Genomic DNA, 14,177 nt, shown 5'->3' on the forward strand with positions numbered 1-14,177 from the left:
CACGTCCATCCCTTTATGACCACAGCGTACCCATCTTCTGATCGCTGCTTCCAGCAGGATAACGCACCAGGCCACAAAGCTTAGATCATCTGAAACTGATCTCGTCAACATGACAATGAGCTTATTGTACTCAAATCGCAACCACTGTCACCAGATCTCAATTCAACAGAGCACCTTTAGGATGTAGCGGAACAAGAGATTCACGATATGGATGTGCAGCCATCAAATCTGCAGCAACTGTGTGATGCTCTCATGTCAGCATGGACCATCTCTGAGCAATGGTTCGAGCAGTTTCTTGCCATGAAGAATTAAAGCAGTTCTGAAGGCAAAAGAGGGCCGATCCTAATCCTCGTAAAGTGTACCTAATAAAATATATAATCACACAATATATAAATACAAAGAAAGGTTACAGTTGTTTAACATGGAAAATAATAGTAGGAAAGCTTAAGAGGTGCAGCTAATGATTGTTTATACTGTAAATCAATATTTTATTGATATGTATAAAAATCCAAAAGCACTGAAAAATATGCTTGACAGATTCACTGACATCCTTAAATCACTTGCTTTGTGTGACCAACACAAAGCAACAAAACTGAAAGATCCCATTTGCACATCCCACTGAATCCCACGGACTTTCACTGCGAGTTCCTTTCAAATCGCTGTAAAATGTAAATAAAAGCGCAATGCACTAATTTGCAAATCATTTAAACACTGTTATATGTGCAAATAGTACAAAGACAAGCTCTAAAATGTTGCACATACATATACGTATATATGTGTGTGTGTGTGTGTGTTAGTTAAGTGATAGAAGTGACAAAAAACTGGAAAAGCTGTGCGTTGCTAAAAGACTCTGAGAATCTGGAAAAAAAAAGAAACCTCCGCACGTGCATCAGTGATGGAAACAATTATTGAATGGCTGTTATTTTCAGGCCCGCAGGAGGCACTGCATTTTAATACAGAACATTCTGCAGCAGAAGCGACATGTTCTGAAATCCATCACCAGTGATTGTGGTAGGAGTATGGATGCCAAACCTGGCCTTCCTTTAGTCCAGACAAAACATCTGGCAGCATATAAAATAATATATGACAAAGTTGGCACTTAACTGCTTAATTCTTATATCAAGCAAGCACGATGAAACATTTTGTCTTCTCTGGTTGCCAAACACTTAAAAGTGTTAAAAAAAAAAAAGGAGGTGATGCAACACAGTCACAACTTTTTTGCAACCAGCTGGCATCAAATTCCAAGTGGAAAATTATTGTTTTATCCACATAAAATTCAAATTCTGTTTCACTTGTCTTTGCTTTACTTTTAATTTACATTTTTTTTTTTTTTAAATGATTAGCAAATCATAGCATCATGTTCTTATTTACATTTTACAGCTCATCCTATACCCCTTTACGTGCACCACTACACAGTTCATATGTTATCAGTGATTTGTAATTATCAGTTGGTTGCTTATGGATTAATCAACTACCTGTTTCAGCCCTAAAGTTGTTTACAGTGAGAGTCAGATTGAAAACACCCCGAAAGTATAACGCATATACACATCCTCAGCACAGACGGGCACAGCACACAGCGTTACGTAAAATCTGTTTTGTATTACAAGTCTTCCAAACTGACAGCTGGATTGGCAGAATTGTCCAAAGAGAGAAATACAATTATGGTAAGTCAAAGAATATCACATTTTAGAAAGGGAAAAAAAACAAAACAGCTAGATAATACATACAGACATGGCTTCCATTCACTGAACCAGAATCGCAGTGAGTAAAGTTATTCTGTTGTTCTTCTTGGAGTAGTACCTCAAGAAACGGCCTGAATCTGACCCTTTGGACAGCAGGTCAAGGACAAGCGAAGCTTCCTTACAGTAAATTAGGAAGAAGCGCCTCTCATTCTCAGCACAAGTGAAACTAGACTGTAAATTGAAAACTGCTAGAAAAGTTCTGATTGCCATCATGACGCACTGCAGAGGAAGTAGGGCTCATGAGTTGGCACAGTCACAGATTTCTTAGAAAGGCACTTGACATGGGGTCACGGCGTCCCCCATGCAGCGACAGCAATGCACTAAGGTCCTCGTTTGTGCACACTGGGGAGGGACACCGTCAGCTAAGTGCAAGTTCCACGGTAAATCCACTTTCACCAAACCAGAGACGAGGGGGGGGCGGGGAGAAAACAAATAAGAATTTGCTGGCAAAAGAACTCCACCACAGTCCACGGCTTCAGTATTAGCGGGTGGGTCTGTGCCTCTGGGATCACGCTTTACTGCCTGGAGAGATAACGTGACATTGATTTGAGCAACCTGTCCAAGGCTTGAGTGGTGACTGATAATTTAATCAGATTTGTCATTTTTTTTAAACACTTTCAGGCCTTCCAAAAAGCCAAAAGACCCTAAAGGTAAACAATCCCATTTAAGCCTAGGGATTTGGTGTAATAGCCCCAAAACACAAGAACAACCAGTCTCCAAGACAGAAGAACCCAGCCCAGAAGATATAAACAGTACAACCGAAAAGAAGAAAAAACACACAAAAATAACCAGAAATCACGTGTCTCTTAGGTTTCACAATAAGACATCCCCACTGAGGCACATTTCCAGAGAAGTGTCATATACAAAGCTATAAAAAAATCCCCAAACATTCAAGTACTTTGTCATGTAAACACTTTTCCAGAATATGATACATATTTGATTGTTGTCATGGATTTTGTGTGTGTGTCTGTGTGTGTTTGTGTGCAACAATAAGACAACAGTGTGAGGAGAGAGAATACTTTTGCAAAAACAAAACAAAAAGGAAAGCCTGCAGGACAACTTTGAAAGCTCAAACAGCCCGGATGCACAGTTTCTGTTTGTTTGTTTGTCTTTTAGAGCACGACACATGAACAGCACTTGTCTCCACCGCTGGGGACATTTGTATAGTTCATCTGTCTGACTATCTCTGCAAACAGTTCGTCGACTGATCCTTTATTTTTGGCTGAAGTTTCCATAAACGGGCAGTTCCACTCTTGGGCCAGAGCCTTGCCCTCCCCGGAAGACACCTCTCTCTCCCCCTCCAGGTCCACCTTGTTTCCCACCAGGATCATGGGCACCCTCTCGTACCTCTTCACCCGGATGATCTGGTCTCTCATGGGCTTGATGTCCTGAAAGCTCTGCTGGTTCACCAGGCTGTAGACCAGAATAAAGCCCTGGCCGTTCTTGATGTACAGGTCTCGCATGGAGGCGAACTGCTCGGTCCCCGCCGTGTCCAGGATCTCCAGCACCGACGGGGACGAGTCCACCTCGATCTCCTTCCTGTAGAAATCCTCTATGGTGGGGTCGTACTTTTCGATGAAGGAGCCCGTCACGAACTGGACCGTGAGCGCGGATTTGCCGACTCCGCCCGACCCCAAAACAACCACTTTGTACTCCCTCATGGCCGCGGAGAGGTATATGTATATAAATTCTTAAAAAAGAAAAGGCAGACACCTCCTTTTCCGCGACGAAGCCTCCTCTCTCTGCCACCCGCTGGCCAGCCCCGATGTTTTCAAGCCGAGCAGGCTGAGAAGGCTGCCCTCTGGCTCGGATAGGACTCAAATCCCACGCCGGCAAATCGCCCTCTCGTGCGCTGTAAGGGCCGCGGAGCACGGATCCGGGGAGAATGGCCGCTCCTGGGCATCAGCGGGCTCAATTAAGACACATTTTTGATAGCGCTATATTGTGCAACGGCAGCCGTGAAGCGTGATCGCTTCACTGCTCTTGCATGGCGTTTCCTGCCCACATCCTGAGCAGCGTCAAAAGCCGAGGCTTCAGTTCCGTTTTCTTAAAGGAGCCGACACCCTTCAGTCACAGCAATCAGATGACCAGACAGAGCGATACTGCAGGCGTATGCACGTCTGTGGCCTGATCGGCTTGACCTCTGCCCTCATATTCATATTCACGGTCACTGCTCGCAACTGTAGACTCTGTAATTATGTGTCTGGTAATGGGATTATCCAGTTAGTCGGTAATCGGTGCGCATATGTCAGTGTGCGCCACATGGGCATAGATACATAGTTAACTGATCACAAAGGAAATCCAGTAGCTTGCAAAGCACGAAATCTGAAACATAACAGGGCAGCAGTGAAGTGACGGAGTCACATCACTCAGCGCTGGCCCAGGGTGTTTGCATTGTATGCTTTGTGTGTTAAGTGTAGGTATTGCAAAGGGTGTAATTATACACCAACAAGCAGTATGCACAATGCAAGAGTTGTAACCACTTTGCATAGTTTATAGGGAAACGCTGGCACTGTAATCACACAAAGCTCTACTAAAATAAAATGTCAATCCACATATGCATGGGGCTGCTAATGTGCTGCAATCACAGTTATGCTGAAAAGTCAGTGTCTTTGTGTCCCCGCCCATTCTGTGATGCACTGCAGAGCTTTGTGGCTTTTCTGTGCACTTTAAACTTCCCACATTTGCTTCCAGTCCTGTTTAAATAAATGCAAATGCAGGTGAATTATGGGTCATTTGTTGTTCCTCATCAGCTGCTATAACCTGAAAAGATCACGTCATGAGGATGTACAGTCATAGGAAGTACAAATCACACAACACTGTTTTTAAAGCCTAAATCAACATAAATAAGACACATATGTTCAGATAGAAACCCTTAGACTGTCCACAGTTACATAAAAAAAACCCCCTTGCTCTCTGCTGGGGAGCTTATGTAATGTGAAACTGTTTTGGGCTCCTATTGGTACCAGTTCCTCCTGCTGTCTGCCTCTGAGTGTACAATGACCCTTGGACAAATTCAGGGAACACCGACTTACACGCTGGCTAAAGTAGTGCAGGTCTTAGTGGGGTTTCCTGGATAATTTGCACAGAAACCAAAAAACTGATACCTCTTATCCACCAATAAGGTGTCTGTGAGCTCAAAGTTGGAACCTCTGGCTGCATCAGTGGCTAAGGGGCTACTACAAGTCCACCATTGATAGATAGATGGAGCTCACAGAACCTATCCACATCCAACTTCCCCTATTTGCTTTCAAACCTGTCCAAATGCAGGCTACTTCTTTAGAAAGGCTCAGAGGAAGCAGGAAAGCTGTGCACCAGCTCTGTTGGAGCTGCAAGGTATCTGACATGCGGAACGCAGCAGGGCTAACTATGGTGAGATTTAAATTATAAAGTGTGCAAACATCTTCCTGTTAGGTGCTTGTGGCGTGCAATTTACACACACTCACTCTCCCTAGGAAGGGAACTACATGCACTAGGAAGCACAGGTCTTTATGTGAGATTATATAGGCATCATTCAAAAGCACCACTATCATTTCTGACCCAGATAATACACGCAATCTCATGAAAATCGCCGTGAGCACAATTAATGTAACCTTCAACATGTCATATATTGCTCTCCACGGAGCTGCTCCAGAATTGTTATCTTGATGGCCCCGAACCCTTGAGGAGAAGACAGCTGTAATGACTATAAGCTGTCCTCTTCACCTAAGAAATCCCTGTTAAAAGTGAAATCAGATGATGAGGTGATTTGATTTTGCATCACTTGAAATTTCCACCTTTGTGGCATTCACTCACATCGATGCAGAGAACCACACGGACGGTTTGCGTGAGCAAATCAAATATTGTTTTATTCAGATTTTTTTTTTTCATCCATACAGCAAGAGTCAATTAACAATAAAATGTGCATAAACAAATATGAAGACAGAATAGTACATTATTGTGTGGCAACTGTTAGCAAATACATAACTGGGTGGGTGCACTTACAAGTAAAAAGCAGTCAAAGCGTACATGTGCGCCCAGCAGGGAAGCGAGACCTCGGTTGCAGCCTGAAGACTGAACGTGTGGTTTGGAGAAAATGGTGCTTTGGTTCTGTAGCAACTATACAAAGCAGCCTCGAGTCAGAAACACGTCTGATGTTGTCTGGCGACTGTTACATTCATTTTTTTAAAGACTAAATTTGCCAAATAAGCATTTGGTGTGATGAGCCTTCACCTGCTGAGTGCACAGCTATAAGAGCAGGAACAACTGCCCCGTGAGTCAGCGTGGACTGTAATTATACGGCTATGAGAATGTATCCGGGGGGTGGATGAGTGCTAATGTTTTCTCATTCTTTAAATAACAAGTTTGCTTGGAAAATATTTTATTTTAATCACACAAGAGTAAGATGACTTGTTCTAAAGTATCACTTCGTCCCACTGTGGATGTTATCTACTGCATGGATAATTTGAAAAACAAAGAACAAATGTTGTGTATTCTGTAGTCTGAAGGTGTAATCTTATTACCTTACATATCTATCTTTTGTTTACGTGTTTGTACTTTTACATGCAGTCAAATCAAACTATAATAGAATACACATTTTTGACAGGTTCATGTATCAACTGTACCATGGGAGCAGCAATACTGTGTGACCAAGTCCAACAAATGGTTTATGGATATTACTGGATATGTCATCCTACAAGAGGGGTGGAGTTAGCATGACATGGGGGTATCTACTCCCCTACAACATTCCCTGGCAATACTAGCCACTTATAAAATAAGACAAAAAGCGCATAGCTTTCTCTGAATGCATTGGCCAAGAAACTAGTGCCCTTCTTTGCAAGCATTTTTTTTCTTTTAGCTGGTCTTCTAATTTAAGAATTTAAATTAATCTAACAAAATTCCTTATAATTATAGATCTTTTTTTATTCAAAATAATATCTCAATATGATACACATTTTTTTCTCTGTTCATTTGACTATATACAGAAGTGCAAAAAGACAACCTTCGTCCCTTAGGTTCGAACTCATAATCTGCAGCATTTCTGATTCCTCTGGAAAACAGACGCCTCTGCTTCCTCGCTCCTAATCCCGCTATCTACCGAACATCCGAACACCCGTCAAATCTCAATGCTCATTTTGGCCTGACATTCAGGGCAAACTTAAGAAATATTCAAACAAAAACAAAATTACATATCTCTTTGAAATGGATACAGTAGAAAATAATTTTTACTCTAAAACATGGACAGTCTGAATTTCAGTACAATATAGTATTTTCAAACATGATCTCGACATGTTACAAGGAAAAATTTAAGTTGGTTAAAATAGTTTTTTGTGTGTGTGTTTGATTTTTTTGTTGTTTTTTTTCTTGTTAAACTCAGAGACCACTGCTGTGCAGCAAATCAATTGATCTCGTTCCTCGTATCAAAAAGTCTTCTCATCAACAACAACAACAAAAAAATTAACTGACAATGTAACACAACTGAAAAAGACATCCAGCTATATGAATGAAGTGAATATTTAAAACTAACACATTATCATTTATATGGTTTGAAAAAAGTTATGAATGTCATACTACCTCAACATCTACAACGGCTATATCAATGTTGTCAAGTAATATATAGTAAGGCAAAAACAAAACAACAAAAAAAAAAGAAAAATAATCTAAACCTACATACATCAAATAGATTCAAATTCTTAAGTAGTACATAACACATAAGTTCGATGAAATTTAAGAGAGTAATTGTTATTGTTACAGAGAGAGAAAAAAAGATCATAAGCGGCATGTGAGAGAACTATAAAACATCATTGGTGTTCTTTACCTGCACGGTGATTGAGAGTACATTTGATTGGGCGAGGACCCATTAACTGTAATCTAAGGCTTTGTTAGGTACATTACAATCGGTAAAGACACGCTGCTGTGAAAAACATAAACCAAGACACATGAATGAAAGATGATAAACCTTTTTCCTTAATTGTTTCAGCCTCTGCAGAGATGTCTCTGTATTCACCCACTGTGGATACGTTTGAGAGAAAAAAAAGAACTGTGCTTTGGTTTCCATAGTCAGATCTATGCGTGGATGAAAACCTTTGTGTTTTTGCATGAGATACAAGGCAAACGTTTGAACGTGTTGTACTTCCTCAGAAAATCAAAAATGAAAGTTCACTTGGGATGGGATGTGAAATTAAAATATGGCGACTGGACAAATAATCGTTCAAGTGCACATGTGGTTTAAATGACCTACTAGACCTTTGGGCTTGTTGTTTAAAGTTCGCATCCACAGATGGCTCAACAGTGCTTCTTGGGAGACACAGTTTAAGAGCTGCTCCTCTTTACAAGAGGGGGAAACACGGTAACGCAATGTCAATTGAAGCTACACCCTCTACTTCGCCAGGCTTTAGAGTCAATGGACTTAATTCCAAGAAGGAAAAACAACACTAGTCTATGAAAAAGAGGTATGACAAACTTTAGAAAAACCCTCCATTACTGATTCTAAACAAACAAAAAGGAACAAAAAAATATCAAATACCAAACAAATTGATTTGGCAAGAAACCCACTTCTAAAACTGATTAATTTGAGAAAAGAAAAAGTTAAAAAACACTCACAATGGAGATTTTTAAAAACAAAACAATACAAAAAAAGGAAAAAAAAGAGCCATACAAAACTTTTACCTTCGGTAAACAAATAACACTGCTGAGATAACACTCTGGTTTTAGCTGTATGGCCTTTATAGCACATAACGAGGTGAGAAAAGCTAGTCTGGCTGTGCTTTCAAGGTACACAGGTATGTTGGTTTACCCAGAACATTCATATGTCCAAGACCCTCATGTCAACATCTAGTTTCACTAGTAGCTGTAAAAACACAATACTGTACATGCCTAATTCATTTGGTGAATAAAATCCTGTTAAAATCATTGTGCCTTTCAGATTTCAATTCAAATTCAAGGTGCATGTTTGCATTACTCTTGTAAACGCTGAAATATGGCTATCAATTAAAAAAAACAAAATAAAATAATAATAATAAAGCAGAACAAATAAAAAAGGAAAGGAAATCTTGGTCTACTATTGTACCAGCACTTGATGTCGTCTCATGTAACAACGCTCTTGACCTTCTGTGCATGCGGTAATAATAATAATAACTAGAAGAAACTGAGTGCTATGATTCAATCCGACACAGAGGTATCATGTGAACGTTTCCCCCGCCGAGGGGGGGAGAGAGACACGCCGACCCTGGCACCAAGATATGCTCTTCTCTCAGCTGGATGTTGAATTTGACAGCAAATTCTTCTTGACATTGATATGTGGGAAGATGGCACAGATCATGTGTTGTACCCTTGATGTTTTCACGTGTGATGAGACGTGGCAGACCCTCCTTGTCCCACTGCTTGACATTCTGAAGGTTATGTACATAAAGGCTGAACTCTTTTGTTTTTGGCTTGGACGGTGCCAGCACACATTCATTTGATCTGCAAGAGACGGTGGATTTAGCTTAAATCAAACTGATGGTAAAGTGTGGTTAGAAGCTCTGTGTGCATACAAATTCAGGGAAACTTGAAGCAGATAATATGAGTCACACAAATGGAGAAAAAAAACCAAACAACTTGTGATGAATAGAGAGAATGTGAGGGTTGAAATAGGAACTCACTGTTCTTGAGAGGAACTACATCTGAGTCAAGTACTTGTGACTACTCAGATGATCTGCAGATATTATTGGAATCTGGGGATAGAAAACAGACAAGAGATCAAATGAAGGATGCTGACGCAAAAACGGACAAAGCTGACGCTGGCCGACGCAAATAAGTACAGATCAACACATTTTAACATCATCTCCTCGCATTAAGATGAAGTTATTGCTGGAAAAAACAAAGAGACAAAAATGACAAGCTGGGGGAAAAAAAAGCAATTTGGCTACAGTTGTGGCACAACTGATGCAGACACTTCTGGATAGCAGGGAGAGAGGAGGGTTGAAAGGAAGGGAGACACGAGGTGGGAGTCTGGGGCGGGGCAGGTGGATGGGAAACTGTCAGTAAGGTGGCTTCCCCCATGCAAATCTAAGTCCTCCATGTTGTTGACCTGCACGCCTCGATAAAATGCATAAAACTAGTCCAGGATGAAGAACAGCTGCATAATGATTCATCTCGACTGTTCATCAGTCCTGTTTAATGGAAACCTACGATTATGCAATGCAGCTTGCTGCTTACAAAAAAACGCCTCCAACAGAACTGAACTTAAACACGCAGCAAGTCATCTTACAGACTGATTTTATAACTTTTTTTCTGACAATAATAATGAGTATGTCCAGCTTTTTAACACAAAGAATATGGTAAAGCTTTGCTTTACGTGCTGGAAGAAGCAGCAGAAAAAAAAGAGAGGGGAAAAAAAAAGCAAAGCACCAAAGGGCACAGATAGCGACTATTGCACAAGCTGTGCAAATGGCTCTAAAAATGTGGGAAAAAACACTGCCTCATACATACCAATTGCATGTATTCGTTGGAAGTCAACTTTGATAAGGAAGAGTCCTCAAAATGGGAAAGGACAAAAATCGAGGTTACAATGAGGACACACATTAGGATACAATACAGAATGTTTTTGTTGTTGTTGATGTTGTTTTTGTTTGCTCTTTTTAAACACAGGTATGTAATCTAAGAAAAAAAGTTATAGTTAAAGTGGACAAGTACTACTAGTTTATAGCACTGCTTGTGTTCACAAAACTTTATGTTGGACTGTAGTGTAGGCCAACAAGAGGGAGTACTGCTGTTTACCCAACCCTTGCATTAACACACAAGCATTCCCAGATTATCCATGTGCACTGAGATAGATCGATAGAGAGAGAGAGAGAGAGAGAGAGAGAGAGAGAGAGAGAGAGAGAGAGAGAGAGACTGAGGAGGTAGAGGTGCAAACCTGATTGGTGGAGGCAGTTGCGAAGGGAACGCTTGTGGCAGATGTGGTGGCTGCAGACACAGTGGCTGGATTACCACCGTGCATCATGGGAACTTTTTTGGAGGGAAAATCATGTAAGCAAAAAATATACAGGAGGAGCAGTGTAGCCACATACACACCAGGCAAATGAGGGAAGGAGAAGGAGAGAGAGAGGAGGTCAGAGAGGGGTTCGATTTAACTGGTTCCCTTTCTTCCCTCTGCCAGCACTGATAAGGATCAAACAGTCTGAGATCGCAGTCTGGCAGCAGCAACTTACTTCCATATTTGTGTGTAATAATAGTAAACTGCTGCTGCTGCTGTACTCTTCCAGTAAAGAAAACAAAAACTAGAATGTGGCAGAGGGAGACAAAGGTCACCACTCTAACAAACCCCCCTCAGTTTTGTTTAATGTTTTCAAAGGGTTTCTACAGGTGTCAGGTTAAACCAGCCAAAAGCCAAGTTTAGAACGAGCATGAGGACAAGTGTGGTCGAGCAATATATACGGCAGAGAGGTCAAAATAACGAAACTCAGTTAAACCATGAGGATGTTTTTATACATGTAATAAACAACATTTATATAAAACATTATTTGCCTTTGCCTCAAATCACAAAAGGTTTCCTCACGTAACCAAAAGAGTGACTCTCGGGTCACCAAACAAAAATGATTACAAATTGTCTATGAACACAACAAAGTACATTTCACTAAAAGTGCGACTCAAAGACATGAAGTTACAAACAACTAAAGAAGGAAAGCCGGGACCTACCAACGCTGGCTGCAGGTGTCATGCACAATATTGAGCCTGTCCATCATGCAGTGCAACAGGAAGTGGATTGGATAGGGAAGAGAAATCAAAACAGCCCATCACAAGGTTCGTTAGAGTGAAGGGAGAGATAACGTGGGGGAAAAAAAAGGTTAATATCTCTTGGACACAGACATCAGTGATTGGAAAAGGCGAAGAGGTGAACTCATCATCAGAAAACCAGTTAATTAAGTGAATCTACAGTTTCATCTTTGGTGTGAATGACAGAGTGAGAGCAGGGCTATGAGTGTAACTACTGAGCATTAAACATTACGTACATACTCTAAAAAGAAGTGAGAGGAACAGCAGATGTGTGCAGAAGCCAGACTCTTCAAACTGCTGTTTGTTACCAGATACCATTACCCAGCCCCATTCATCCCAGCCCAAGCCCAAGCCCCTCATCGAAATATGAGTGATCAAACCGTGAAAAGTCTAACAACCTACTAAAAAAACAACTAAACTAATACAAATTATTTGGATTACCAGTATTCATACCTATCATCCTGGGCCTGCATTTAATATGGGGTGAAGGTAGCTATAAAGAATTATATTAAGGCAATTAGTTGACAGATTGAAATAGTGACCCATTCTAATACCTACTGGCCATGCAAAGCCGGACAAAGCATAAAGCACATTTTTTCAAAGCTCTCTTTTAACACTGAAATACACACATGCAATCCCTGCAAGCCTAGATTAAAATCTAGAGTTATCGATTGCCTATTTATTTTTTTATTTCCCTCTTTATAAAACAAAAACAAAATCTGCTCTGTACTGCAATCTGCCACTCTGTCCGACCCCAGCCAAGCAGGAGCCAGGTTAGACTGATCCAGGCATCCACTCAGTTGGTAAGAGCACTCGTGGTAGTCGCTTTGGGAGCCATACCTGATGGGAGGAAAGCAGCCTGCTGCTGAAACTGCATGCTGGCCAGGGCCTGTTGGTACTGGAGCATGCCGGTGTTAAACACGGCAGAGGCCCCGTTGGCCTTCTCCAGGGCTGCCCGCTTTGGCAGGGGAGCCATGACACTAGGGGCGATGCCCTGCCCATCCAGAAGGAGGGAGGTCAGTGAAAAGGAAAATAAAATAGCCAGAGAGAGACAGAGGTAAAAAAAAAAAAGAGGAAAAAGTAAGAGAGAGAGAGAGAGAAAGAGAGAGAGAGAGGGTGTGTTGAAAGAGGCAAAAACAGGAAAGAAAACAAAAGAAGGTACATACGTTAGAGGACATCCGAGGAGCACTGTCACAACATCCTTGTGTGTACAACAATAACAATATCATCATATCATCAGTAGCAAGCAAGCAGCAGTCTGACACAAGTACTACACAAGCAGGAGCATGGTGCCTACTGGAGCTACTAGCTAACAAGCATTCATATGTTCATTACATTGGATTGTTAACTCTGCAGTCTTAAGGCTGACTAAGTGCAACATAAGCAAGCATTAACTATTAAAACAATAGGGCTGCTAACAAGTGGTGTAACAGGTAAGAAGCACAGAGAAAAGGGAGGCTGCACTGCTAGCTCCATGATAAACTGTGTAAGCATGTTTAAGTGATGGTTCACTCGCAGACAAAAACGTCAAAAATGGTCTTAGGCCAAGGGACGTAACTCAGAAAGCGGATCCCTGCTGTTTAAAAACCATGAGCGCTCTCGCGTGCGGGCTTCATCTTGGCTTGAGGCCATTCTTGAGGTCTGAATATCCGTGACAACATTTGGTGATGGAGTGAACTATCATTTGAACTGTAATAATCTGTTACGGTGGGATCACTCCTGTATGGTTTTAAAGGCTTTCCCTCTTAGCCCGCCCACCACCACCACCACCATCACCACCACCCCCACCCTTATCCATCTGACATGCACTAGCGACACAGACATGCACACATTTGATTGAGCTGCTCCACAACACTGAACACTGACTTAAGACGTTACACTGAAGCCATGCCACCGTTTATAGAAATTCTACTTCCTTAGCCCTCACTGACTGTTGTTAGAAAAGCTACGGGTGATGAACTGATTGTGGCTCCGAGAAAAATGACACATTTAGACTTGGTGCTTGAGGTGATCTCTACAAGAAGAAAAGCTGTTTTCGATGTGACCGTTGTTTTTTTTGTAACCCCGGAAAGCCACAATCACTTTATCACAGCCAATCATGACAGATCAACAAGAGGAAAAGACAGACATTGCACTGAGACAACGACAACAGAAATAGCTAGGTATCATTGGTTAAAACACTGCTCTACACAAAGCCACATGCCAAGCTAAAAGGTGAAAGGTCATAGTACCAGGTCAAAGGTTGCGTCGAGGGGTCGCTTCAGTGATTTGACAGCCGACTGAGTCTTAATTAGCAGGCAGCGAGCACATGATGGCAATGGGCCAATGGGGTTCAAGCGCATTAACATAAACCAGCAAGCAGAGGTGCATCATGGGGGCAGCAGTGCAGTTTGGGTATAGGTGAGAAAAACAAAAACAAATAAAAAAACAAATCATTGGAATGCAAATATACAAGGGGATAACAGGACTAAGGCATGCACAGTGTGGACACTAGCTCTACTGCTCGACAGTTAAATGATCATCAGGAATCGATGACAGCTACTCATCTACATTAGTCATTGTCACACAGAGATGGATGAATATAGCGAGGAGAAAAATTATTCAACCATTACTGTAAGCGATTCTCAGTGACTGAACAGGAAATCATATGGAAGCACATATTCACAGGTTTCCATTTCACTGTGCACATCATAGTCA

The 14,177-nt window shown here is 41.5% G+C and overlaps 2 protein-coding genes across 25 annotated transcripts in view; both read right to left on the bottom strand.

The window, feature by feature from the left end:
* Window positions 1-1,312: 1,312 nt before the first annotated feature.
* Window positions 1,313-3,925, bottom strand: LOC100698007 (ras-related protein Rap-2b). The gene has a single exon (XM_005476231.4). It carries the CDS (start codon window positions 3,401-3,403, stop codon window positions 2,855-2,857), a length of 549 nt encoding a protein of 182 aa, XP_005476288.1. The 5' UTR covers window positions 3,404-3,925; the 3' UTR covers window positions 1,313-2,854.
* A 1,638-nt stretch (window positions 3,926-5,563) lies between these two features.
* The window catches only part of mbnl1 (muscleblind-like splicing regulator 1), a 40,424-nt gene continuing 31,810 nt past the window's right edge, over window positions 5,564-14,177 (bottom strand). For 6 of the 24 annotated variants that reach the window (XM_013269314.2, XM_013269326.3, XM_025900132.1 and 3 more), the window contains exons 6-12: window positions 13,712-13,765; window positions 12,321-12,474; window positions 11,403-11,438; window positions 10,621-10,712; window positions 10,194-10,238; window positions 9,365-9,436; window positions 5,564-9,185 (exon numbers count right to left, since the gene is read on the bottom strand). In XM_013269314.2, coding sequence (XP_013124768.1) covers window positions 9,380-9,436; window positions 10,194-10,238; window positions 10,621-10,712; window positions 11,403-11,438; window positions 12,321-12,474; window positions 13,712-13,765 — 438 coding nt within the window. In that variant the 3' untranslated portion in view covers window positions 5,564-9,185; window positions 9,365-9,379. The remainder of the gene's footprint in view (window positions 9,186-9,364; window positions 9,437-10,193; window positions 10,239-10,620; window positions 10,713-11,402; window positions 11,439-12,320; window positions 12,475-13,711; window positions 13,766-14,177) is intronic. The other 18 variants (XM_025900131.1, XM_025900136.1, XM_025900133.1 and 15 more) reach the window with 10 other exon arrangements.

Source organism: Oreochromis niloticus, linkage group LG18 (genome assembly GCF_001858045.2).
Source record: "Oreochromis niloticus isolate F11D_XX linkage group LG18, O_niloticus_UMD_NMBU, whole genome shotgun sequence".
Classification (NCBI taxonomy): Eukaryota; Metazoa; Chordata; class Actinopteri; order Cichliformes; family Cichlidae; genus Oreochromis; species Oreochromis niloticus.